Here is a 27,896-nt window from a genome sequence, read left to right as displayed (position 1 = left end):
CATTCACCACTTCTGGAGGCAGGTTGTTCCACTAGGTAATTGTTCTGTCAGGAAGTTTCTCCTTAGTTCTAGGTTGCTTCTCTCCTTGACTAGTTTCCATCCATTGCTTCTTGTCCTGCTTTCAGGTGCTTTGGAGAATACCTTGATTCCCTCTTCTTTGTGGCAGCCTAAGATATTGGAACATTGCTATCATCTCACCCCTCACCCTTCTCTTTGTTAAACTACACATACCCAATTCCAGCAACCGTTTCCTATATGTTTTAGCCTCCATTCCCCCAATCATCTTTGTTGCCCTTCTCTGCACCCTTTCTAGAGGCTCAACATCTTTTTTACATCTTGGTGACCAAAACTGGATGCAGTATTCCAAGTGTGGCCTTACCAAGGCATTGTAAAGTGGTATTAGTACTTCATGTGATCTTGATTCTATCCCTCTGTTAATGCTGTAATGAAAAAAGGGAAATTTGGGTTGTGAATATTATTTGGGATGTTAAAGGCTAAATTTGAATAATATAATTAAAATTAAAAGTAGGTAAACTTTAATAACAGGACTTAGATATATCTTAATGAAATTGAACTGTCAAATTTTTCGACTGACCATATTATTTCTAGAAATTTATTATGGTAGTTTAAACTGGTTGTATGAAATGTTAAGGGAAATTGAGAAGGATGTTTTGATAATGTAACCTGAATTATGTACTGAAAACTCTGTTACTGAATCTCTGATTACCCAGTCATCATGATGCTTTCTAAATATGTAGATTTTAACTGAAAAACCAATTAAACTGGTTTAAAAAACCTCCAGTGATGGAGATCCCATGATTTCGGAAGGCAAGCTGTTCCACTGGTTAATTGTCCTCACTGTTAGGAAGTCTCTCATTAATTCCAGGTTGGCTATCTCTTTGATCAGTTTCCAACCATTGTTTCTTGTCCTGCCCTCTGGTGATTTGGAGAATAATTTGACCCCCTCTTCTTTGTGGTAGCCCCTCAAATACTGGAATACTGCTATCCAGTATCTGAGGGGCTGCCACAAAGAAGAGGGGGTCAAATTATTCTATTCTACTTTATTTATTTATTTATTTATTTATTTATTTATTTATTTATTTATTTATTTGGTTTATATACCACCCTATTCCCAAAGGACTCAGGGTGGTTTACAAGGCAAAATTTAAAAACAATCCAATATAAAATTAAAATAAATTAAATTAAGTCTAGCCACAAAAATTAAATCACAATTTAAAAACATTAAACCCCTCAGTCCAGACCAGATAGCTCAAAGAGCCAGGTTTTTATGTCCCGGCGAAATGAACGAAGGTCAGGGGCAGTCCGGAGTTCCGTTGGCAGTTGATTCCATAGGGCAGGCGCGCCCACAGAGAACGCCCTCCCCCTGTGGATCACCTATTGGCAATCCTTGACCAGCGGTACCCTGAGGAGGCCCTCCCTGTGGGAGCGCACAGGACGATGGGAAATTGACGCTGGCAGCAGATGCCCATGCCATTTAGGGCTTTATAGGTCATCACCAGCACCTTGAATCTCACCCGGAGGGCAACTGGAAGCCAATGCAGCTCGCGGAGAAGAGGTGTTACATGGGAGTATCGGGAGACTCCCATCACAACTCGTGCAGCTGCATTCTGCACCAGCTGAAGCCTCCGAGTGGTCCTCAGGGGCAGCCCCATGTAGAGAGCATTGCAGTAGTCTAGCCGGGAGGTCACGAGCATTGCAGTAGTTTAGTCGGGAGGTCACGAGCACATGGGTGACTGTGCGTAGGGCATCTCGGTCCAGATAGGGCCGTAACTGGTGCACCAGGTGAACCTGGGCAAAAGCCCCCCTGGCCATATGATCTTCCAAACTGAGCCGTGAATCCAGGAGGACACCCAAGTTGTGGGCCCTATCAACGGGGGATAACACCTCATCCCCCATAGTTAACGATGGAAAAGATTGGTTAGTCTGAGATACTGCTATGCACAGCCACTCAGTCTTGGCAGGATTGAGACGAAGCCTGTTTCTCCCCATCCAAACCCGGACCGCTTCCAGGCAACGGGACATCACGTCGAGGACATCACTGGGTTGGTTCAGGGTGGAAAGAAAAAGCTGGGTATCATCAGCATACTGATGATACCCCACCCCGAAACATGAATGAGCTCACCCAGTGGCTTCATATAGATGTTGAACAAGAGGGGAGAGAGGACCGACCCCTGAGGAACTCCACAAACGAGAGGCCTCGGGGCAGACCTCTGCCCTCCCGTCAACACCGACTGCAAGCGGCCCAGGAGGTAGGAGGAGAACCACTGTAAAACAGTGCCCCCCACTCCCAACCCCCTGAGACGCCGCAGTAGGATACCATGGTCGATGGTATCAAAAGCCGCTGAGAGATCTAATAGGACTAGGACAGAGGAACAACCCCTGTCCCTAGCCCGGCAGAGATCATTCACCAGCGCAACCAATGCCGTCTCCGTGCTGTACCCGGTCCTGAAGCCCGATTGGTATGGGTCCAGATAATCAGTTTCCTCCAGGAACAGAGGGAGCTGAAGTGCCACCACGCTCTCAACCACCTTCGCAAGAAAGCAAAGTTTGGAGACCGGACGATAGTTGTTCAAAATAGCTGGGTCCAGGGCAGGCTTCTTGAGGAGGGGCCTCACCACCACCTCCTTCAAGGCGGCAGGGAAGGTACCCTCCCTCAAGGAAGCAGTTATTACTGCCTGGAACCAGCCTCGTGTCTCCTCCCGGGCTGCATATACCAGCCAGGAGGGGCACGGGTCTAATAAACACGTGGCGGAACTCAGTCTCCTCATGATCCTGTCCACCTCATCTGGGGTCACAGGATTGAATTCACTTCAGGTAACATTCTCTAGACCGCTCAATTCCTCCCCGTCAGTCTCTGCCCAGTCAGAATCCAAACCGGCTAGAATCTGAGCGATTTTGTCCGTCAGATGATAGCTAAACTCCTCGGCTCGCCCCTGCAAGGGCTCCTCCTTCACCTCCTGATTAAGGAGGGAGCGGGTCACCCTAAACAGGGCGGCCGGGCGATTATCTGCAGATGCGATGAGGGCAGCGAAGTAATTAGACTTCGCTGTCCTCATTGCCGCGAGATAAGACCTTGTAAAGGTTCTTAACTGCAACTGGTCAGACTCAGACCAGCTGGATCTCCAACAGCTCTCTAGACCTATAATCTATATGATTATATACTATACTATATTATACTATATATGATTATATTGTTACCGATACATTTTATGCATTGCACTGCCATTTAGCAGCTATGTTGTACTTTAGCAATTTAACTTTTTAAAATTACAATTTGTTCAACTGTGTACACTTTAAGGAAAAAAGGCAACATTTTACTTTTTTTAAAATCCAGTTTTGAAACCAATTGTCTTGAGTTTTGCTTAAGAAGAAAAAAACATAATTCCCCTGAAGAAGCCAACAAATGTTGGATTCTGTTTTAAGGCTCTATGATTTTTAAATTAGATCAGTCTAGTATTAAGAATCCTATTCTATCCATTTGTTTTACTTACAAAATATTCTTTCTGCTTAAATATCAACAATGTTTAAGCCTAAAAATGAGCAAACAATAGAAACATAAGGACCCTGAAAATAGTCTGAATTCCAGATTCTGCATGCACAGGTTTTCCCAAACACCTGTGTGGCACTAAGCAAAATTTCAAACTGCTAACTGACTCATTAATTAGCTGCAATCAAGGTTGCATAGAAACAAATTTATTGCACTAGAATTCTTTTCTGAAATGCTTTTATCAGAGTAAGAACATATAGATTTTACATTCTAAGAAAAATAATATATATGTGTATTTTAGGTTCCCAGACTATTTGTGTATTTCAGAAACAAAAGTGAACAAAACAAAAATGAGAAAACAAACTGACAAAAGAAGAAGAAAGAAATTCACAACAAAAGAAGCAGTAAGAAATTCACCTAATGCTGGTAGGATAGGAAAGCTTTTCAGTCTCACAATATTTTCAAGTCTATGGACACAGGAAAGTACGAATAGAGAAGACAATGCTGTTCCCTTTTTCACCATTAAGAAAGATCAGATCTTGTATACCAATGATATTTTTTCTTTCATAATATAGTTAGAGAAAAAAGCAGGCCATTTTAATTGCCCTATTATTCTGAATGCGTCATGTCATGTACATTGTTGAAAGAAAAATCTTCATCAGGGTCCAGTCCAAGCCGGGAATAAACAAAATGGAAACTACTTTAGAAAGAAGGTTGTAGTTTATTGAAGAGCAGAGCCAGACAGAAATGTGGCTCTGGGAAAGCTGACCACGTGTTGTTCGGAGTGGTGGGATTTTATACTTCCTTGGGCTTTTGTGTTTGGAGTTGTTCCTATGGCATAAACTTTGACCTGAGGTTCAGTGTGCCCTCCTGGTATTCTAATGGTGGTGGGTTAATCCTATTATGTCCTAAAGGTCATTTCCTAATTCCCTGGGGCTGTGGCTGATGGCTATGTCCTGTGTTGGATTTTGGGGGTGAGGGGTTGTTCGTTCTGGGAATCTTTGTCTTTCGAATCCCATCAGCTCTAAACTTCCTGGTGCCAGTCTTTCTGAAAAGATTATCAGATCTGCATTCTACAGAGCTGGTTTCTGCTTGGGGCAGAGAGACTTGGGAGTGGTGGTTTCTGCCTTTAAGAACCTTTGGGGAAATACAATATCCTGCCTTTTTAATATTTCCCAAAATATTTCCTTCTCTGGGGGGGTGCTGTCTTCCCACAACATAAACACCACCTTTATTTTTGCCCAGAAATAATAGCTAAGAATATTACAATATGATACCACTATCTCCCTCTTTGCTTCCCTTCTCCCAAATTTTGGTTTGAAAACAAACCAAAGTGAGAGGAGGAGGATCAGCAAATCACCCTGTATATTCTCTACATAATCTTTGACATTCAGTAGGAAGGATGTTTAAGTCTCCCCCCCCCAAAAAAAAATCATTACCTACACATTTGAACAGGGAGAAGGTTGTGTTTCATTTGTTGAGTCTAGAGTAATAGGAAGTTGAAATGAAGCAAATGGGCAGGGACTGCAAATAATAAAAGCAAACAGAAAGCAGACCTCTATGATGGATATAATAATAATAATAATAATAATAATAATAATAATAATAATAATAATAATGATGATGATGATGATGATGAAGAAGAAGAAGAAGAAGAAGAAGAAGAAGAAGAAGAACCCTCCAAGATGGCGGACGTGCTTGTTCGAGCTCCGTGAGCTCCGTGAGCTCCGTGAGTCCCAGCTATGAGGCGTCCTTTTGGAGCCCCTCAGGAGCCTTCGGGCTGCCTGGGATGTGGATTGGGGGGACGAGGCAGCTAGTGGCTGTTGAAAACGGGCAGAGAACAGTTGGTAACCTGCGAGCTTTTTCATCTGCTTGCCTTCGTTTGCCTTCTGCCGCTTGCCGCTTGCCGCTTGCCTTTTTCGGACCGCCCTCAGCTGTTCGGGGCCGCCTTCTCCGGACCGCCTCTCAGCTGTTCGTGGCCGCCTCCGGCGTTCCCTGTTGTTCCCTGCTGTGCCGGACCGGTTGGGCTGCTTGCTGTTTTCAGGCTGTTCCTGGTCGGCGAGGAGGACGAGGAGGACGCTTGTGGGTTCGTTTGGGGCGGTAGTGATGGCGGCGGCGGCGTGGGCGGCGGCCTCGGTGCTGGCGGCGGCAGTTTCTCGGGCTGCACTCGGTGGCGGCGTTTCTTGCTTCCCCGAGCCGTTTCGGGCCGCCCTTAACATCTTCGGGCTGACTTTGGTTGCCGAGAGAGACGCCTGTGGGTCCGACTTGGCGGCGGCGATGGCGGCGACGGCGTGGGCGTTGGCGTTGCCGCTGGTAGCGGCTTCTCCTGGGGCCGTATTCGACGGCAGAGATGGCCTGCATCCGGCGACGACGACGACGGCAGCAGTGGGCTCTGGCCGTTCTCAGCGACCAGCACTAAGCGGTGGCATTCCTGGGGCCTCCTGGTCTGAGTGGCAACACTTGACCTGTTTTTGGGCCACCTCGGCGGCATCAGTGTTTTCTGGCCTATTTGTGCCGCTTGTGGAGGCCAGTGACTGGCTGCGATGTTTCTCGGGCTCTCGGCCCCTCTCGCCGGCGGTGGTGCTTCCATCTTACCCCAGACTGCATCAGGCTGCTTTTAGTGATGCTATCGTCCTCGGGCCGTTTTGGCGGCGGAGAGGGCGACTGAGAGTTATCCTAGCGGCGATGATGTTTCCTGTGCTGCCTCGGACCGCTTGTGTTGGCAACGGCGTCTTTGGACCGCTTCAATGGAGCAACAGGCGGTCTTTATACCACCTTTGGACCGTTCTAACGGCGGTGACGCTTTTAGACCATTTCGCCCATTTTGGCCCGTCTACTCTTTTGCCTGAATATATAATTTTGTCTGCCTCCCCCTCTCCCCTTTGGATTTGGTCGGTCCTGGGTATCAGCCATGGTGGAAGAGTGGCTGACTTTTACATCTGCAGCCCCATAGAGGTGGGAGCTCTATGGGGCATGCCTACCCAGAGTATATCTTTGACCATCCCCAGGTACAGAGTTGCAACTTGCCGTGAGAGGGCGGGGGTGACCTGTTTACTGGGGCACCCAGCTAAGTGGCAGTGCAGCTGGGTGTGGATCCAGATATTTTCTTTTCCGGCCTTCGACCCTCCTATGGACGTGATCATCTCCAGGACTACCTATTCTGGACTTGCTGGACTAACATGCGACAATATACTAGCACGGACTTGCTCGCCCTCAGGGGTGCCCCCCTCGCCTGGGTGCGACCCGCCTCTTTAAATTCTAACCTCGATGAAGGGCCCGAGTTTTGGGTCTCTGAGAGATGGCTGGGCAGGGGCAGGGGCCGTCAACATAAATGTAATAAGAGGCCCCTGATTTTGTTTTTATCAAAAATTTTTATGGGGTTGGGGAGGGGGGTGGGAGATAGGGGTTGTCTGGCTTTGGGGGGCGGCCAATCAACCATAGTTCAGGCCAGACTTGGGTCTGACCGCGCGGGGGGAGAACGAGGGGTCGTTGTCTCCGGGGCTCATGAGCGGGTCGTGGGATTACCAATTCCCACGACGGGGAATGGCAGCAGGCGGATAGACAGGGGGCCATATCGTTACCGGGAGCGCCGTCTCCGCTATTTGCAAGTGGTGGGGCGCTCCGACCCTCTGCTTCTTTCCCGAGGTTCTGGGAGCGATGATGTGCAGCCTCCTGAGCTCCGGCTGGTGTACTTGAATGCCAGGTCCGTGGTCAACAAGGCTCCCCTTATTAGGGATTTAGTTGAGGGTGAGCATGCAGACCTGGCTTGCATCACGGAGACTTGGTTGGGCCCAGAGGGTGGGGTCCCTTTGGTTGATCTTTGCCCACCAGGCTTCCGGGTGCTACACCAGCCTCGAGCTCAGGGTAGGGGTGGGGGTGTGGCGGTGATCGTTAGGGAGACCTTATGTCCGCGGGAAACCACCGTTCCTCAGATAGTCGGGTGTGAGTCTCTCTTCATGAGATTTGGCTCTGGGGCGCAGTTGGGCTTGCTGCTCGTGTACATTTTGCCTAGTCACGTAGCGGCAGCCCTGCCCGAGCTGCTCGATGTCCTCTCAGGGTTGGTGGTTGAGTTCCCCAAACTTATAGTTTTGGGAGACGTCAACCTACCATCCCTGGGAGGTTCATCTGAGCTTGCTCGGGAGTTCATGGCTTCCATGACGGCCATGGACCTGACGCAGGTAATTTCTGAGCCAACTCATGAGGGAGGCCACACCCTTGACCTGATTTTCTTATCTGGACAGTGGTTAGATGATCTTGGTGGGGGCTTTCCATTTATCATGCCCCTGTCATGGACCGATCATCACCTCCTGCGGCTGGTCTTCCATTTTGCCACCCCCCGCCGTGGAGGTACGGAGCCAACTAGATGGTACCGCCCCAGACGCCTAATGGATCCTGAGAGATTCCAAGCGGCGCTGGGGTCTCCACCTGCCTCCATTGCTCACAGCTCGGCGGATGCCTTAGTGGAAGCCTGGGAAAGGGCAGCCACTGAGGCACTCGACCGGGTTGTACCCTTGCGGCCCCTGACCCGGCGCAGATCCCAGCGAGCTCCATGGTTCTCCGCGGAGCTCCGGGAGATGAAGCGTCGGAAACGGGGCCTAGAGAGCTGCTGGAGGTCCAGCCGATCTGAACCCGACCGATTGCGGTTAAGAACCTACATTAGGTCTTATCTTGCTGCGATGAGGGAGGCGAGGTGTAATTACTTCTCCACCCTCATCGCGTCCGCAGATAATCGCCCGGCCGCCTTGTTTAGGGTGACTCGCTCCCTTCTTAATCAGGAGGTGAGGGAGGATACCTTGCAGGGTCGTGCCGAGGAGTTTGGTCAACATCTGTCAGATAAAATCGCTCGGATTCGGACCGGTTTGGACTCCAGCTGGGCAGAGTCTGACGATCAGGACACGGGCGGTCTTGTCAATGTTATCTGGGAGGAGTTTGATTCTGTGACCCCTGATGAAGTGGACAGGATTATGGGGAAGCTGAGTTCCACCACATGTTTATTGGACCCGTGCCCTTCTTGGCTGGTTTATGCAGCTAGGGAGAGGACATGAGGCTGGCTCCAGGCGGTTATATCTGCTTCTTTGAGTGAGGGTTGTTTCCCCACCATCTTGAAGGAGGCGGTGGTGAGACCTCTCCTCAAGAAGCCTGCCTTGGACCCAGCTGTATTGAACAACTTTCGTCCAGTCTCCAACCTTCGCTTTCTTGCGAAGGTTGTTGAGAGTGTGGTGGCACATCAGCTCCCTCTGGTCCTGGATGAAGCGGATTATCTGGACCCTTACCAATCGGGTTTCAGGCCCGGGCACAGCACGGAGACGGCATTGGTCGCTCTGGTGAATGATCTCTGGAGGGCTCGGGATAGGGGGTATTCCTCTGTCCTAGTCCTATTAGACCTCTCGGCGGCTTTCGATACCATCGACCATGGTATCCTGCTGCAGCGTCTCAGGGGATTGGGAGTGGGAGGCACGGTTTTTCAGTGGTTCTCCTCCTATCTCCTGGGACGCTCGCAGTCAGTGTTGGCAGGGGGGCAGAGGTCAACCCCTAGGACTCTCGCTTGTGGAGTTCCTCAGGGGTCGGTCCTCTCGCCTCTCCTGTTCAACATCTATATGAAACCGCTGGGTGAGATCATTCGTGGTTTTGGAGTTGGGTATCATCAATATGCTGATGATACCCAACTTTTTATTTCGACCCCAAACCACCCCAGTGATGCCCTCGCTGTGATGTCCCGTTGCCTGGAGGCGGTTCGGGTCTGGATGGGGAGGAACAGACTTCAACTCAACCCTGACAAGACTGAGTGGCTGTACATTCCGGCTTCCCGAGACACCTGGGATGTTCCACCTCTTTCTATGGGGGGTGAGCTTTTACCCCCTGTGGATAGGGCTCGCAACTTGGGAGTCCTCCTAGATTCACGACTCACTTTGGAGGATCACATAGTGACCGTGACTAGGGGGGCTTTTGCCCAGGTTCGCCTGGTGCGCCAGTTGCGGCCCTATCTGGACCGGGACGCCTTGTGTACGGTCACTCATGCGCTCGTGACCTCTCGCCTAGACTACTGTAACGCTCTCTACATGGGACTTCCCTTGAAGACTACTCGGAGGCTCCAACTGGTACAGAATGCGGCCGCGAGAGTTGTCTTGGGAGTTTCCCGGTACTCCCATGTTACACCTTTGCTCCGTGAGCTGCATTGGTTACCAGTTGTCTTCCGGGTAAGGTTCAAGGTTTTGGTTATGATCTTTAAGTCCCTACATGGCATGGGTCCGCGATACCTCGAGGACCACCTGCTGCCGGCGTCGACTCCCCTCCGCCCTGTGCGCGCCCACAGAGAGGGCCTCCTCAGGGTGCCTCCTGTCAGGGAATGTCGACTGGTGACCCCCAGGGGGAGGGCCTTCTCTGTGGGTGCTCCGGCGTTATGGAACCAACTGCCGGTTGAGCTCCGGATGGCATCAGACCTCCGATCCTTCCGTTGCGGGTTGAAGACCCATTTATTTGAACTAGCGGGTCTGGCCTGATGGGGGGTACTTGGGTTTTTTATAGGTTTGTTTTATAATTCTGGTTTTAACTTGGGCATTAATTTAATTATCTTTTAATGTTTGTACTGTTGTTTATATTTATGCCCTGTGAACCGCCCTGAGTCCCTTTGGGAGAAGGGCGGTATAAAAATCTCAATAAATCAAATCAAATCAAGAAGAAGAAGAAGAAGAAGAAGAAGAAGAAGAAGAAGAAGAAGAAGAAGAAGAAGAAGAAGAAGAAGAAGAAGAAGAAGAAGAAGAAGAAGAAGAAGAAATAGTAGTTGGAAGGGACCTTGGAGGTCATCTAGTCCAACCCCCTGCTAAGGCAGGAAACCCTATACCATTTCAGACAAATGGCTGTCCAGTCTCTTCTTAAAAACTTCCAGTGTTGGAGCATTCACCACTTCTGGAGGCAGGTTGTTCCACTGGTTAGTTGTTCTAACTGCCAAGAAATATCTCCTTAGTTCTAGGTTGCTTCTCTCCTTGACTAGTTTCCATCCATTGCTTCTTGTCCTGCTTTCAGGTGCTTTGGAGAATAGCTTGGCTCCCTCTTCTTTGTGGCAGCCCCTGAGATATTGGAACACTGCTATCATGTCTCCCCACACCCTTCTCTTCATTAAACTACACATACCCAATTCCAGCAACCGTTCCCTATATGTTTTAGCCTCCAGTCCCCCAATGGTGGTTTAAACATTCTAGCCTTCTTTTTTATGTTGCCTTTCATTTTATAATTATTTGCATAGCTAGTCTCTAGTCAATGGAAATTCTACATATGAATGGAAAATCAGAATCCCTGATTACGGAGTCTCTCCTAGGACAGAGAAAGAAGAAACAGCTTGGTTCCCCAAAGATTTCTTTCCTGATTTCCAGCCAATTTACATTTGAGGAAGCAGCCATTTCTTAGCCAAATTAATCATACCTACCTGGGATAATAAGCATGAACTACATTAGGCTTCACTGTAGAATAAGTATATATAAGTGCACACTTGCTGAATACAACCTCTCTCTGTGTGTATACACATACTGTATCTTTGCCTATGTAAGGGAGTACTTTCATGTAAAACAGAATGGTTGCATCTATATACCCATATGGAGAGATCAAATGGTTTTATAAAAGGATGTTTTAACTTCAAGGCAGTTTATTTTAATCAGTGGTTACAACTATTAATTATTTTATTCCCTTCGAAGCCAACAGAATCTTGGAAAGAAATAATATAGACTTCGTCAATTAGTCTGGATGTAACTCTTTGAAAACTGAACAGAACAAAATTTATTACAGGAGGGAAGAAACACTGACTTGAAAATTGGGCCAGATGTTTCTGGAGTCTGCAGATGTAAAAACAAAACAATCCCAATGCATTCCTATTTAGAGTACCTTATTTCTTTGGTCCTGTGGATTTTTTTTAATATAACCCTGGGTTTGTACATTTATCTATAACATAAATATGCATAAATGCACATGATTCTATCTTGCATACAATTTAGTGGCAGTAAAGAACCCCTAGATGAAAAAAAGGAAGTTGACAGCATAAGGGATTTTTGTGTTTATGATCTTATTCAGGGGTGTCAAACTCAATTTCATTGAGGGCCGCATCAGCATTGCGGTTGCCCTCTGGGGGCCAGGTGGGTATGGCCAGGGTGGGCATGGCCTACTGGGTGGGCGTGGCTAGAGTGCGTATGGCCTACTGGGTGAGCATGGCCAGCTCTACATCATTCGCATCAAGGATGCCTATGGGGGCCTGGGCAGGAGTGGGACAGATCTGAGGGTCTCTGGCAGAAGGAGGGTCTCTGGGCCAGGGCCAAGGCAGTGGGGGCTGTTCCCTCACGGTTTTCAGGATGGCTTCGTGGGCCGGATCCGGCCCCCGGGCCTTGTGTTTGACATGTCTGATCTTATTTGATCTTGTTCTTTTGGAGAGAAGTAGTCTCAAAATTCAAAGTTTACTTCTTTTTAATAGCAGGTACTAAAAGAATCAATTTCAGATTTTTATCAGAGATTGATTTTTCATAATTAAAACTAAGCAAAACAAATGCTTGCCTTAAGCAGAAGTCAACCAGTATGAGGATTTTCCCTTCCCCAAATGTATACAAAGGCTGGGAATTGCTTGACTTCACTGAATGCTCAAATTAGGAATAGCAGGTTATTTTAAATTTTCTCACTGATCTGGGTGTTTTTGAAGTAGTGAAGCGGTAATCCCACAAGCACTAAGGAAATCAAAGCGACAAACAACAGCACTTAAAGTCTTCTAAAACTGAGGTACAGGAGAACAAAATGCGGCAAAATATCTTGGAATTACTTAGCACAGCTGACTAGAGCAATACTACAAGAATAAACGTCACCTAAACTAAACTACTTTTCCAAACTTAAAAAAAATATCCTTAGAAATGTGCTAAATCTGAAAACTGCTCAACCCATTCGAACATTGAAATAAAACATAACTTCTTGGCCTCTGCACATCTCTAACACCTACCCAAACATTATTTGCCTGTAGAAGTTTAAGGCACATATGGCCAAATATATATTTTTGCTTCCATTTGTAGTTCAGTCTTCTCTTACTGGGTTAGCTAAATTTAAACATTGCTATGTAACTTGACAAACGAGCTGTTACACGTGGACTTCAAATTGTGCTTTATTTTACTCCAGGGTGAAGAAAAGAGTCCACAAGGGGGAAAAAAGGCAATTGGTACCTGGTGGGGGACAAAGGAAACCCCAAAAGTCTTTGAAATAATGCAGTTCCATCTACCAATTTGGAATTGAGCATCATGTTTATATAGATGACACCTAACCCCAACTTTATTCCTGACCATAACTGTTGGTGCTCAGTCTATGTGAGAACTATTATGTTTGAGGAACATTTACCTGAAAGGACTATCACCTTCCTCAATTTAAGAATCTTCCCTCCCAAGAAGAGTAAGCAAAAAAAAAAAAAAAAGTTCAAGCACTAAGACTAGAATGGGATGGTGCTGGCAGTGATGGAGGAAGCAGACAGAATTTAAAATTCTCTTGAAGGCTGAAGAGATCTCTGTTGTTCTTCTTCCTTCTCATAATCCAGGTCTTAGATATGAAATTTCTGTCAACCGTCTCTATTAAAACGTCAGGTGTCATATTGGCTTTGGAACTCTCCATATCTGTGTGTCTCAGTCATTGCGGTAAGTCCACATTATTTTACTCTATCTCCTGTCTTAAAAAACTTATTTGTAGTGCTTAATGTTCTTCAGATCTCTAAAAAAAAGGTAAAAAACACTCTCAAGTTAATCTTGACTCCTGCAATTGAGGAGTCAAAAAATCATGCAATATTCGTAGCAGTATTAATGAAATGGTTTGCACTGTCTTCATCCAGAATGGGTATTTGACTTTCCAATGTAGCCAACAACCTCAGCTAATAAGCACATATGAGACAAGACACTCAATTTTGATGATTAAACTAACCACTCCAGAGAGCTTTGCAGCAAAGCCAACTTTTATTACATTTGATTCACAGAGAAAATTTCACCATTAAAGTTGGCGTGTCTCTCAGTGCCTGCTTTAGCAGACTATATAGCTGGAAGCTGCCATTGATAGCATTCCTCTGTAGCTATTCCTGCAGTAACAATTTAAGAAGCCCCAATCTCCTGTTACTGAATAACAGAACAACAGTGTTGGAAGGGACCTTGGAGATCTTCTAGTCCAATCTCCTGCTCAAGCAAGAGACCCTAAACCACAGGTCGGCAACCTGCGGCTCCGGAGCCACATGCGGCTCTTTGAGCCGTCTCTTGCGGCTCCCAGCCGCCCGGTGCGCGCGCACCTCTTCCAACGGGCAGTGGTGCGCGCGCACCTCTCCAAATGGAGAGTGGCACCGCCCATTTGGAGAGGTGCACACGCACCTCCCCGAATGGGCGGAGGTGCGCGCGCACCTCCCCAAACCTTTGGAGAGGTGCGCGCGTACCTCCGCGCGAATGGGCAGCGGTGCCGCTCTTTCAGGAAGCCCGCCGTGGCCCGTCTGTGAAGCTGCCGAAAGCGGCAGCTTAGCAGACGGGCCGCGGCAGCTTCCGCAAAGAGCGGCGCCCCTGCCCATTCCGAGAGGTGCGTGCGCACCTCTCCGAACGACCGGAGGTGCGCGTGCACCTCCCCAAACCTTTGGGGAGGTGCGCGCGTACCTCCGCGCGAACGGGCAGCGGGCCGCTCTTTCAGGAAGCTGCCGCTTTCGGCAGCTTCCTGAAAGAGCGGCGCCGCTGCCCCTTCGCTTTCGGCAGCTTCCTGAAAGAGCGGCGCCGCTGCCCCTTCGCACGGAGGTGCGCGTGCAACTCCGGTCGTTCGGAGAGGTGCGCGCGCACCTCTCGGAATGGGCAGGGGCGCCGCTCTTTGCGGAAGCTGCCGCAGCCCGTTTGCTAAGCTGCCGCTTTCGGCAGCTTCACAGACGGGCCACGGCGGGCTTCCTGAAAGAGCGGCACCGCTGCCCATTCGCGCGGAGGTACGCGCGCACCTCCGGTCGTTCGGAGAGGTGCGCGCGCACCTCTCGGAATGGGCAGGGGCGCCGCTCTTTGCGGAAGCTGCCACGGCCCGTCTGCAAAGCTGCCGAAAGCGGCAGCTTTGCAGACGGGCCGTCGCCATCGGGCAACCGGGAACCGGTTCCATCTCATTTTTTAAAAAATGGCAGCCGCGTGCGTCCGCGCATGCGCAAAAAACCTTTTTGCGCATGCGCGTGCATGGACACACGCACGCGGCTCCCTCTTTTTTTAATTTGTGATGGAACCGGTTCCCAGTGGCTCTTTTTCTTTTTTAGGTTGCCGACCCCTGCCCTAAACCATACCAGACACATAGAATCAGTATCTACTGATTCACACCAACTCTGTTTTAAGATGCAAACAGGGTACAGGCAGGGTATAGTTGCAAGCTATTTTATATTCCTAGGGAATATAAATTGATAGTGGTGCAATAATCAGCATTAGAATGAAGTAAAACGATTGAGAGGGAAGATGAGCATCTGATTTTTCCATTCCAGGACATACATATTAATGTTCCTGTGCTGGAACAGGCCAACCTTTCCGGCACTAAATGTATCCATAAAGTTATGTTGACATGAGAAACAGCCATGTAATTAGCCTATTCCAAAAGCTAGCTGCATAGAGGTCACATCACATTATCCTTGAAAGCATTACAAACTCATAAACTGAGTTCAAAATTCTGTTTGCACAACAGGCTAATCAGGGTTACCTACTCCTGGTTCACTGAATTACCCTAATTGCATGGTTCTATACAACACATTGAGTCACAAACTGGCCATTTTAGTTCACTGTGTTATACAAACCCAGCCACAGCCTGAATTTATGAGTCCAAGATGCAACACAAGACCAGCTGTGTAACTGATCTTATGGCACAATCATTTCAAGTCTGACTATTAGGATAGTGGGTTTAGAACTCCCTATGACAAGTTTATTGAGCCAACTCTCACCATGCTCATCATTCCATTATGGTGGAGTCCAGGTTATTTTAACTCAACACTACAAGTACTCCCATTACTGTTTTCTAGCCATTTGATGTTTAGGATGCCTCTCATTTTACTTGGATAAAGAAGGTTGTACACTCCTATTACATTTACATTCTAGACAGTGTTTTACGGCATCATCACCATCTCTTTGGAAGCAAAGTTCCAACTTAGCTTCCACTTTGCTTACATTAGTTCTATTTTCCACACTGATGAACTTGTATTGTCCCTCTCTAAATGTCAGATATATAAGATGCCCACTTTCCAGAACAGTGCTAGACAAATGTAAAAAGCTCTATCAATGGAAGAAATATGAAATTCTGTTATTAAAACCAAGGACTTAAACTCTTCATGTATAGTTGCTATATAGATATGCCATCTAAGTTACATCTTCTCCAAATATCAACACTTTTTATACTCTATGTAAATTTGCTAAGTTACATAATGTCCAAACATCAATGCTTGACTTACAACCAGTTGCATATGATTATTTGATGTTATGACAGACTGAAAAAATAGTTACAGCTTGTCCTTGAAGTTACAACTACCATACCACCCCCATGGTCATGTGACTGCTTTTTGGACACTTGACAACTAGATTACATTTATGACTCAAGATCATGTGATCATGTTTTATGACTCTTTTGCTGCTTGCTGGCAAAAACACCCATTGGATAAGCTGGATGTGGACTTATGACTATGTGATTCAGTTAACAACCATTGTAAAAATGGCTGTAGAATAGAATCCAGGGATATTTTTTTTTATTTTTTATTTTAATTCCATTTATATCCCGCCCTTCTCCGAAGACTCAGGGCGGCTTACAAGCTTAGCAGATATGGTGATTTGGTGTACAATCATTATGATTTATCACCAAAATTCCAGGTTTAGTTATGAGATCATAAGTAGAGGTCTTCCTATATAAAAGGGCAGGTTCCAAGGACAAAAAGGCTTTGAACGAAAATGAAAGAGAAACTAAGGCTTCCTTGGAAGGAGAGGAGAAGAAGAAATGGAACAGGGTACCTACATTTTGAATCCTTGAACTCGGATCCATGTTTTTGTTTCCCTTTCTTGTTCAGCCACTTTCAACACATAAAGTGACTTCTTTTTTGTGGGTGCTGGAAAGAAAGTATTACAAACGTTGTTTTCTTATGCAGACCAATGGCTGCCTGAGTGGACTCCTTTTAATTCGAGGCCAGAACTCCTTCTCATAGCTCCACAGCCAATCAGATGAGTGGGTCTAACTTTTTCAGCCGATGACAAGCAAATCATTCCCTCAGGTCCTTAGGCTTGCTTTAACCTTCTGAGCGGGTGGCAGGATCATGTATGTTCCAGATGGGGAACACATTTACTGTATCTGCCTTCTAGAGTTATTTTGTCAGTGAGATGGGTGGCATAGAACTTTAATAAATAAAATCTGTCTCACATGGTGTCTGAACATGGAGGTTGAAACTCCCACATCCCTATTTCACCTTTCACAGCATGGCTGATAAATGTGCTGAAACAGCCAAGTTCATTCATTAAGACCAAGGGGAAGGGGGTGGATGGGGAGCCGGAAACATTATATCTTTGGCTCAAAAAATAAATTACTATCTGGGTGGAACAGATGAAGTCATTGCCTTAATCAAGTGTTTTATCCAATTAAAAAAATGAAACCATGGTAACATTTCTTGGGTTTCCTCCAGAAGAGAAAAGAACCAGAGGTGGAAACTGGAGGAACTAGCATGACTAAACCTAGTTTGGCTAAGGATGATCTATGATTGGTGAAATCATTAAAATACTTGGCCAGAATTATGCCCATAAGTGTAGCTATGCTTAGACAGTTGTGCCAAAAATTTAAAAACGATCCTGTAGTCACTGAAGGTTTTACAGACCTAGCAATACAAGGGGCGTAAGGCTTGTAAAACAAATAAAAGATATAATAAATGTGAAATCACACTGAGAAAACACAGAACTCAATCCAAACAATACAGAATAAGGCTTTCTATTATGAAATCAAAACATGTTTTTCGAAGACCTTTAAAGGTAGATCAGGATGATGACCCTATTTTCCTTTTCTCTACCCTATGAATTAATCATGTTTATATGAAAAGGCTTAAACCAAACCATTAAAATGCTTTCAGATTTTAATACAGGGTTTTGTCTTTTTCAAATTTCTTTCAGGTGTTGATGAGAGGAAAAAAAAGTATGAAACCGATTTGGTACCTAGTTCTTTTTTCTCAAAACTGTAAATTACTATTTAAAATCAATTCATGAGTTTATTCCTTTTATTACAGAGGGGGGCAGTTTGGACATCAGTCTTCTCATCCTCTATTAATAGTTTCTTTTCCCTCTATCTTTTCAGCTATTCTGGTCATTATGGCAGCTGTTTTTATTACAGGAGCTTCTTTCCACTTAGCAACTTCCAGCAGGCTATGAAGTCAGTATTTATTACTATAGTAAATTCCCAGGGAATTTGGATGAGGGGATAGATGGGGAACTCATCAAATTTGCAGATGACACCAAGCTGGCAGGAATAGCCAATACTCCAGAAGATAGGCTTAAAATACAGGAGGATCTGGACTGACTTGAACACTGGGTGCTATCTAACAAAATGAAATTCAATTGTGAAAAAGTAAGGTTCTACATTTAGGCAGGAAAAATCAAATGCACAGGTATAGTATAGGTGGTACCTTGCTCGATAGTAGTAACTGTGAGAGAGATCTCAGAGTCCTAGTGGACAATCACTTCAATGTGAGACAGCAGTGTGCTGCAGCTGCCAAAAAAGCCAACACAGTGCAAGGCTGCATTAACAAAGGGATAGAATCAAGATCAAGTGAAGTACTAATACCACTTTACAATGCTTTGGTAAGGCCACACCTGGAATACTGCATCCAGTTTTGGTCACCACGATGTAAAAAAGATGTCAAAACTCTAGAAAGAGTACAGAGAAGAGCAACAAAGATGATTGGGGGACTGGAGGCTAAAACATATAGGGAACGGTTGCTGGAATTGGGTATGTATAGTTTAATGAAGAGAAGGGTGAGGGGTGACATGATAGCAGTGTTCCAATATCTCAGGGGTTGCCACAAAGAAGAGGGAGTCAAGCTATTCTCCAAAGTGCCCGAAGGCAGGACAAGAAGCAATGGATGGAAACTGATCAAGGAGAGAAGCAACCTGGAACTAAGGAGAAACTTCCTGACAGTTAGAACAACTAACCAGTGGAACAACCTGCCTCCAGGGGTGGTGAATGCTCCAACACTGGAAGTTTTTAAGAAGAGACTGGACAGCCATTTGTCTGAAATGGTATAGGGTTTCATGCCTTAGCAGGGGGTTGGACTAGATGACCTCCAAGGTCCCTTCCAACTTATTATTATTATTATTAATTTGGATAGCTCTGTCGTTATGATTCTCTGACTTGAACCCTTACCTCTACTGTGGCCTTCATTGGTGAACAGCTCCTTTCCTAGAGGAGTGTTGTTTTTTTTCTCACCCCGAGGACAAAAGAGCATCTCCTATAGTCCCTGGGTCAAAAAGTCATTTCACTTCCTCCCCATTAATTGTCACATATTATACTAGACTCTCTTCCACACTGATGGTTTCAGGAGAACCACTGGAAAGTGGCTACGGGAGTTGTAGATTTCATCAGGTGGTTTTCTTCTCCATATTGCATCAGGAGTTATCCCCTGCTGAAATCTAGACTTTGCTGTCCATGGTAGGAATCTTCTTTTTCTGAGCTAGAATACCCCTTTTGGTTTCACTATAATTTTCTGCCCCCTCCATTTGTACCTGCTTAGCTTTCCCAGCAGTAAATCATCCTCAGCTACTGTAAGGAAACTACTGGAAACTACTTCTGTATCTGTTTGGGGGTGACGTTTTTGCATTCACAAGTATACTGGACCTGGCAGTATTTGTGTAAACTATTCTTCTACAGCCTTCTTCTGGGTGCCTTTACCTGGCTTCAGCCATTTTTTCCCATAGGTCTGAGAGTTAAACCCATTCACTCTTCTTCCTGTGAGCTGTAGATATAATCTTGAAAAAACTGTTAATTTAATATTTTATTATTTCATAAACTCTTATTTTCTCCACCCCTTACAATTATGGATAAAAAATGCAAAGGGACTGATGCATATTGTCATCCTTCAAACAGGGAGTTATATGAGCATAGCCAGAGTATTTTAGCCAGTTACAGGATGAAACCACCCTTTTGATTATTATAAAAATCACCCTTTTGATTATTATAAATAATGCCTCTAAATTTGTGGACTCCTGGGAAGAAATGGCAGACTGAAGACAGTTCTACAAAGAGAAGAGCCAAGGACTGCAGAATAAAGAGCAGACAAGTAGGCTGGCTTCCTGATAACCCTTCTCAGGACAAGGAGAGAACTTGAGATTGCCCACAAATGTTCCATCCAGCTGCTTGTGAGGAAATTGCAAAATAATGGTCTCTAATGGGTTATCTTAGAACTTTTTTTTAATAAACAGAGAAATGATTAAAACTTTAGAAAGTTATAAATTGATGAAAAGTCAAAATAAATTTTAAATAAGATTTTGGAATTAATCATTCCTGCGGAGAAAATGCATTTTTAAAAAAAGAAAAAGATTTTAACAAATGGTTCACTAGAAAGAACAAAAGATTACAATTACAGAGAACAGTTGCATTCACAATTACAGAATGAAGTAAAATATTTTAATATTGGACATATTAAAGGATGTTTTTGATCAATGGATCCAGAAATTAATTTTAGAAATGTCTGCCTTTATATATAGCCTGTGTCTAAAAGATGTTATGGAAGAAAAGCAAGTTCTGATAAGACAGACTGAGTTGAAAGGAGTTTGCTACATGAATGACAAGGAAAAAGGTCTTATATAGGACATAAAAAAGAAAACTGGCTGATGTTTTAATAATTAAAAGGCACAATTTAAATAACAAATCAAAAGAGTAGCCTGGATAATTTTCCTATATTGCATTTACAAATGCAGCTTGCTGAAGTTTAAAAAATGGAAAGACATCAAGTTCTACAATATTATTTGAAGTGACTAAAATTTAAGATTAACAGAAAAAGGAATACAAAGTTGGTTTATTTGATCAAGTTTAAAATAGATATGTTATTTGTGGTAACTCTTAATGGACTTTTTGTTGACATCACTGATGATGAAATGATGCTTTAGGAATCTGTTTATTCATAAGAGACATGGTAAGAAGACATCATTTGTTCTATTTTAAGAAAAGGTGATAAGTTACTAAAATTTAACCTTGCTTATATTTGTATAAAGTGTATGAAAGATACTGCATCCTTATTTTTTCTTTCTGTTCTATTTCTCCACTTTCCTTTTTTTTCTTGTTCTGCACCTTTTATTCTTCCTTCTTGTATTAGTTTGTGGTAATTATATTTAATAAGAATATTGTAAATAATGCTTGTACATATTTTTCACTATTTTAGGAACCTTTATTCTGTATTTTTCCCAACTAAAGTGATGAAATGCTACTTCTTCTGGTAGACCGAGTTCCTTTTTTTCCTGCACACATTCCTATTCTTAATAGTAACACCATTTGCAAGAACTCTGTTGAGTTGGCACAAACCACAGAGACGAAGTTTATTGCATTTGCTCTGTTTTATTATATCAGGAGGCATCTTGGATTTAGCAAGGAAACCCGCTTCTTCTATCGTATTGGCTAGTTCTATCTTTATCCACATCTATCACTATAAGCCTAAGCCTAACTCTACATCTTTATTTACCTTCACAAGTTTGTATTCTGGACTTCCGTTACTGCCTTTGAGTGCAAGCTCTATATTTCTGGACTGAAATCTGGGGGAAATTATTTGCAATGGCTTGCAAAGTTGGGACTCCTCTGAGTACCAAATTCACTCTTTTTTTCCCCTCCATTGGAGCAATGGTAAAAGTTGGCAGGGTTCTCCCCAGTCATTTTGCTTTGGGAGTAAGTTTATAAAAAGCACACTTACTTGGAAGTAAATTCCTCTTTTGCAGTGACTTTTTAAACTCCTGGTAGAAAAGTGTTCAGCTGGATTGACTTTTACAGTCTGCTTGAGATTTTCAAAAGTTACAGTTCATTCTCAATTTTGGTCTATTTAGTGCCAGCTTCTGCATGCTTAAACACCTTCCAGAGAGCAGGCTAGACAAAACAGCCTATTGTCTATTTTGGGCTGTTGGCTAAAACTTCCCTTGTTTGATCATTACATTGCCATTGTTCACTATCCACCCTCTTATTTCTCTCACCAAACATCCTATTCAACTACTGGATTTGACCTCATACCAGTCATTCCACTGTTCCAATTCTACCTCCTCATTTAACTTCCTTTCACCACCCATCGCTTCACTTTCTCCCATTCCCACACTTTTCTGTCCCTCTCCGACAGCTTTAGATTTGGGTATGGCTACAAAAAATGAATTGTGGGGTCAAGGCGCTCTGACTCCTCATACAGTATAGGGAATAGAATAGAATAACTTTATTCCCTTTAAATGTACACTAATCAGCATATCTTAGCATGAAATGTCATTGCATACAGCTCTCAAAGGGTCACCAACTCCAACATACACTACATAAATATGACAAAAGAACTGCATATATCCACATATATTCTATGACACAGAAACAACATAGTCTACATATCAACTGTGTTAAATGAACAGCTTCTCAGGAAAAGGAAGTAGGAAGCACAGCAGTGGAGATGTATATCCTTTCATATGTTTCAAAATGATCCTGTGTAAAACTTAAATCCTGTGTTTGCATTTCCTGGAAATTAAGCCATAATTAGCATAGCAAGACCAAAGGTCTGAGGTTTACTTAAAAGGCATACAGGACAGCAGCCCATTCCTGCAAGATTTCCCTACAGATTATTGCATAAAGAGAAAGTAAAGTGACTATATGGGTGCATATAATTGTGCCATATGTTTAATTCATGGCTTCCTATTCCCCTGATAAGTAATAAAGGAAAACAGACTATAAAATGTTGAAATAATCCAAAGTCCTTGTTAGCGTGATGCAGTCTGTAACCCTCTTTGCACTCTGGGAGTCCAGGAACCAGGTCTTCATAGTTAACGAGACTAGCAAGCTCCATCTACTCATGGGCTACATTATGACATTAACAAACTGAGGCAGTTGCTTTAAAGACGCAACTCGAAGACAAGACTGGCAGCGTACACACCAGCTGCTGCGGTTACCTACGTTGAATCTCCTAGATAAAATCTAAGGCATTAGCCTACCTACAAGATTATCCAAACCGCGACAACGGAAAGGACTCTTTAGACCTCTCACGTCAGATAACAGCAGCAGCTCCCAGGATAGGTCCAGCTGCGCCGTTTTACAGATACCGGCTCAAAAAAGAATGCCCATTGAGCGCAACTATATATATATATATATATATATATATATATATATATATATATACATACATATACATATATACATACATACATATACATATATATATATATATATATATATATATATATATATATATATATATATATATATATATATATATATATATATATATATATATATATATATATATATATATATATTATATATATATATATATATATATATAAAGGCAGCTTCCCCTGGTCGAGACCTGCTTTAAAAACTTTGAGGGAGAACGAAAGAGAAACTAAGGCTCCTCCTGGAGAGGGGGGGGACAAGAAACGGGGCAAGGTACCTACCTTTTGAATCCCTGAACTCAGGTCCATGTTTCCGCTTCTTTTCCTTCCTCGAGCCGAATCCGACCGCCGCCAGCAAAAGCACCTCGCTGCAGCGATTAACTGGGAGCAACGCGAAGCGACTTCTCTGTTGCGGGTGTCAGGAGGAATCGGGATTCAGCAAGTACCACGAATTCCACTTTCTGATCCGGAGCGCTAATCTCCTCGCCGCCTGAGCCCAGTCCCTTTATAATTGGAGCCCACAACTCCTTCTTACAGCGCCGCAGCCAATCGGGCGAGCGGCTCTAACTTTTTCAGCCAATGAGAAGCGAATCATTCGCCTCAGGTCCTTAGGCTTGCTTGAACCCTCCGAGCAAAGGGCGGGGTGGTGCTGCGTTCCAGCTGGGGTTGGCGTCTGTCACATCTGTTTCACGTGGGGTCTGAACACGGAGGCCGAAAGTCCCGCATCCCTATTTCGCCTTTCCCGGGGAAGGCCGGGAGGCGTTGTGCTGAAGCAACCACCTTCATTCATTCATTCATTCATTCATTCAGAGCAAAGGGATGGGGGCGGAGGGGAGCTGGCGATATTATTAGCTCCTTAAATCCAAAAATAAATTCCTATCTCGACGGAACTGATGAAGTCATTGCATTAATCAAACGTTTTATCTAATCCAAAAATATTTTCAAGCCATGGTAACATTTTTTTTTGTAAACAAAATGCAAGAGGAAAAGAAAACATTAGAAGTGGGAACTAGAGGAACCAGCCTGGGGAAAGCTTGTTTGGGTAAGGATGATGTATGATTTGGGGAAATAATTACTTGCTCAGGAATTATGCCATAAGTGGAGCTATGTTTTGACTGTTGCAGCAAAAATAGAAAAGGGCCCTTTGGCTCTTGAAGGATTAAGAGATACTGTGGTACGAGGTACAGATTATACATCCTATTTCACCCCGTGCCTGGTGTGATTTTCATCTGGTAAATCTGTACATGGTTACGGATAAAATATTTAGACTAAAGTATAAATATTTTTCAAATACTTCAGCCAAGTGAATTTGGCATAGAAGTTATCATTCAGATAAAATATCCTCGTGCTGCAGTTAGGCTTTATGTAATGATCCCAGTATTTAGGGCAGCTGAGGCAAGGGAGATTGACAGTAATAAACCATTTCTATTGAGAATAAAGGTCTAATTTATTTATTTAATAGTTGCCCACCTCACAGAACAAGCAACTCTGAGCAGCTTGCAAGTTAATACTTAAAAACCATTTAACAATTAAAACATGAAAAACTGCAGGTAGTCCTGGACTTACTACCACAAATGAGTCCAAAATTCCTGTTGCCTAAGCAAGATATTTGCTAAGTGAGTTTTGTTCCATTTTGCAACTTTTTCTGCCAGAGTTGATAAGTGAATCACTGCACTTGTTAAATTAGCAACATACTTGTTAAGTGAATGTGACTTCCACATTGACTTTGCTTGTTAGAAGGTCGCAAAAGGTGTTCACATGACTCCAGAACACTAACCATCATAAATATGAGCCAGTTGCCAAGCATCTGAATTCTGATCACAAGGATGCTGAAGTGGTCATAAGTGTGAAAAATGGTCATAACTCGCCTTTTTCCATGGTCACTAAAGTCAAGGATTACCTGTATTAAAAACTGAGCTAAACTAAAAAAGATGGTGAAGATATGATAATATAACAGAGCCACTTCACTAGCTCACCCATTGTCTGGGGTACTCAGGTCTACCAACACAACCAGGTCTTGAGGGACTTCTACAAGCTTGGAAGTGATGAAGCCAACCTCCATTCAGTAGAGAAGAGGTTCCACCACTCTACCACTGCAGAAATCTGCAGCTACCTTGGACCTACCAACCAGTATCAGGTCTGCTTAGCTGGATCCTGTGGGACAGGCAGATGAATCTGGGGAAATGCAGTCCTTCAAATATCTCAGTCCCAGTCCCGTGCCATGAAGTGATTTTAATACCAACACCTTGAATTTTGACTCAGAAGCAAATTGGTAAATGCAGCTTGCAAACCAGAGATAGAGTACAGTGTGTAAAATGTTACATTGGATTTATAGAACTGTTTAATAAATAAATCTACAGGATCATTTACCACTGAGATTTCATGCAGTTCACTAATGGGGATGAAGAGAAGCTTTCTAGAACTTTCCATGAGCCAAGAATGAGAAATGAGGTGGATACTGATGATCAGAGTTCTTAAACTAGAATTGGAAGAAGATAATATAGTAGATTTCAAATTAGGGTTTGCTGTGTGATCTAATAGTTTCAGACTGCAATCAGGATCACCACAGGGAGTGTTGTAATCATTTCCAGACTCTGAATTCAAACCCACAAATAAACCCTTGGGGAAATGAAGTACAGTAGTCATTTGGTAGGCAGAAAATGTAGTGGAAGCTAGCCAGTCTACCTATTTACTTAACAAAACTGTACGGTAATTGATCTAAGCGATCAGCTAGGTTTTGAAAAGGGTTAGGCAAATCACTGGAAATCAAACTTCATGACATTTGCTGAGAATAAAGACTCAGCTTCAGATGGAAAAGAACTTTTTTTTTCTTTGCGGAGCAGCTGTTTCTAAATATTTTCAGACATGCCCCTGCCCCCAAATAGCTCTGTGGATTATAAGAAAAATCATTTGTCTGTCTGTCTTTATCTATCTATCTATCTATCTATCTATCTATCTATCTATCTATCTATCTAGATGTTATCCATTCAATCATATCCAACTTTGGTGATTTTATGTGCTAGGTCTCTACATCTTTTGATCTTGCACTGCTTGAGTTTCTCTATGCTCTGGCTGATGTCAGCTTTGATGGTGTCCTGCCATTGTGTTTTTTGGTGGTCTGGACTCCTTTTACTGCCACCTCTTCCCAACAAATTTGCTTTCTCCAGTGAATTCCCCTGCATGACATGGCCAAGATAAGTGAGACACAGTTTTGTCCTTCCAGTGGACATATTTGGAGTAATGCGCTCCAGTGCTTACTTATGGGTCACCTTTGCTGTCCAAGGAATCTGTCTATATCACATAGAAGTAAAAACAATTAAAAACATAATTCAAATTAGTAAGATAAAAGATTAAAAAAGCTGTATGGCAGGAGCACATATAAGAAAGTATGTTCAATTAACTATCCTAAAACCATCTAGTACTGTGGTGGTGAACCTATGGCACGCGTGCCACAGGTGACACGCAGAGCCCTCTCTGTGGGCAGGTGCACTGTTGCCCCAGTCCTAGGCCTTCAGCTGGGTTTTATAAAACCTTTTCACTTTAGGCCGCTGTGTGCACAAAAAAAAGTTTCAATCAATCAATCAATTTCAACTTCTCACAGGAAAAAAAAGATCTCGCAAAGTTGGAATTGATTGATTGAACTTTTTAATCCCACTCAGCCAAGACCACCATAGCCACACCCACCCAATGCCATGCCCACCCAATGGGCCACGCCTACCCGGCACCCAACAATACATAAGTGGGTTTGGGGTTGCAGTTTGGGCACTCGGTCTCTAAAAGGTTCACCATCACTGATCTAGTAGGTTCCTCCATCAAGGGTCCCTCGAACCAGATATAGAACCATTTTTTTAAGGATCTTCTGGAAGGCCAACATATTGCATTAGAGTCTATATTGGCAGAATATAGCTGTTCAGATTATCGATTTGAACCTTACAAAACACAGGAAGAATTGGAAAAAAAGATTTGATTTTGAACTCATTAGTTTGTATGGTTGTGATCCTAAAGGTCAGAGGAGACTGTAGATATTTATATTAACTCCTGCTGAGGGATGTTTTAATGTTATAACCAAGACCACAAATTGACTTTTTTGTTTCTTTTTGTTTAAATAAACAATTCCCCATCCCAATTATCTCTGATGGAAAAAATAAGTCAAAACATATTTTTCTAAGAATTTTAAAGGTGGGACACAATCCAGGATAACAAATTCATTTTCCTAATCTCTAGCCTATGTATTAATGTTTTTAAGGAAAGGCCTCAATTCAAACCCACTATTTTTTTCTTTTTAGTACATGGTTTGGTCATGCTCAAATTTCTTTCACATGTTGATGAGAAAAACATAAGAGACCAATTTTGGGCCTGGCTCCTTTTTTTCCTTCTAGTTGTTTAAATAGCTTCATAAAAGGTGGCATTTTGTTCCTCAGCCTGTTTTAAATAAGTTTCTAGGAAACAGTCCAAAAGATATAGATTCTAATGAAGTATATACAAAAACTTGAATACTATTTCCAGTTTTGTGGAAATGATTTCATTTTATCTGATCTTGCAGCAACCTAGCAAGCCACAGGATCTTTTTTTTCCAGGTTCAGTTAGACCTGGGGAGGGACTAGTCACTAGCCAGATCAATCCAAAAAGTTGTTAAAATGGGATGCAGTGATATGTTGGTTGCCCCTCAAAAGTGGATTGTGGTGGCAGTAGCAGTGCTTCCCTCCATTCAGAAATTTACAGTAATTATAAATTAGTTGTACATATGAGGGGTCCTTGATGCTGTCCAATTTTGGTTGTTTTCTTGCAATCGTCCCATTACCCAAAACTAGCTGCCATCATCAATATTAGTATTTTCCTCTAATAACAGGGTGTTTGGAAGGGTGGCGGCAGCACAGCTGTGCATGATCTCAGAGACGATTAAGGCCATTTCAGTTCAGTGTTCAGTCTTATCTTTGAGACAGAATCAGCTTTAATCCATATGACAGCAAATCTTAATTTAGAGCAGGAGATGACTGCATGTGGTATCTCAAAACAAAACAAAACGAAAAATACCTATAGGTTTG

The 27,896-nt window shown here is 43.7% G+C and overlaps 1 protein-coding gene across 1 annotated transcript in view; it reads right to left on the bottom strand.

The window, feature by feature from the left end:
- Positions 1-23,364, bottom strand: part of LMCD1 (LIM and cysteine rich domains 1) — an 87,133-nt gene extending 63,769 nt beyond the window's left edge. Inside the window, exon 1 of the mRNA XM_083355198.1 lies at positions 23,134-23,364. Coding sequence (XP_083211324.1) covers positions 23,134-23,160 — 27 coding nt within the window. The 5' untranslated portion in view covers positions 23,161-23,364. The remainder of the gene's footprint in view (positions 1-23,133) is intronic.
- Positions 23,365-27,896: the final 4,532 nt, after the last annotated feature.

The sequence above is a fragment of the Vipera ursinii genome (assembly GCF_947247035.1).
Source record: "Vipera ursinii genome assembly, chromosome: 2".
In the NCBI taxonomy this organism is placed as follows: domain Eukaryota; kingdom Metazoa; phylum Chordata; class Lepidosauria; order Squamata; family Viperidae; genus Vipera; species Vipera ursinii.
Note: the sequence above shows the minus strand (reverse complement) of the source record. Positions and strands in the feature narration are given on the sequence as shown.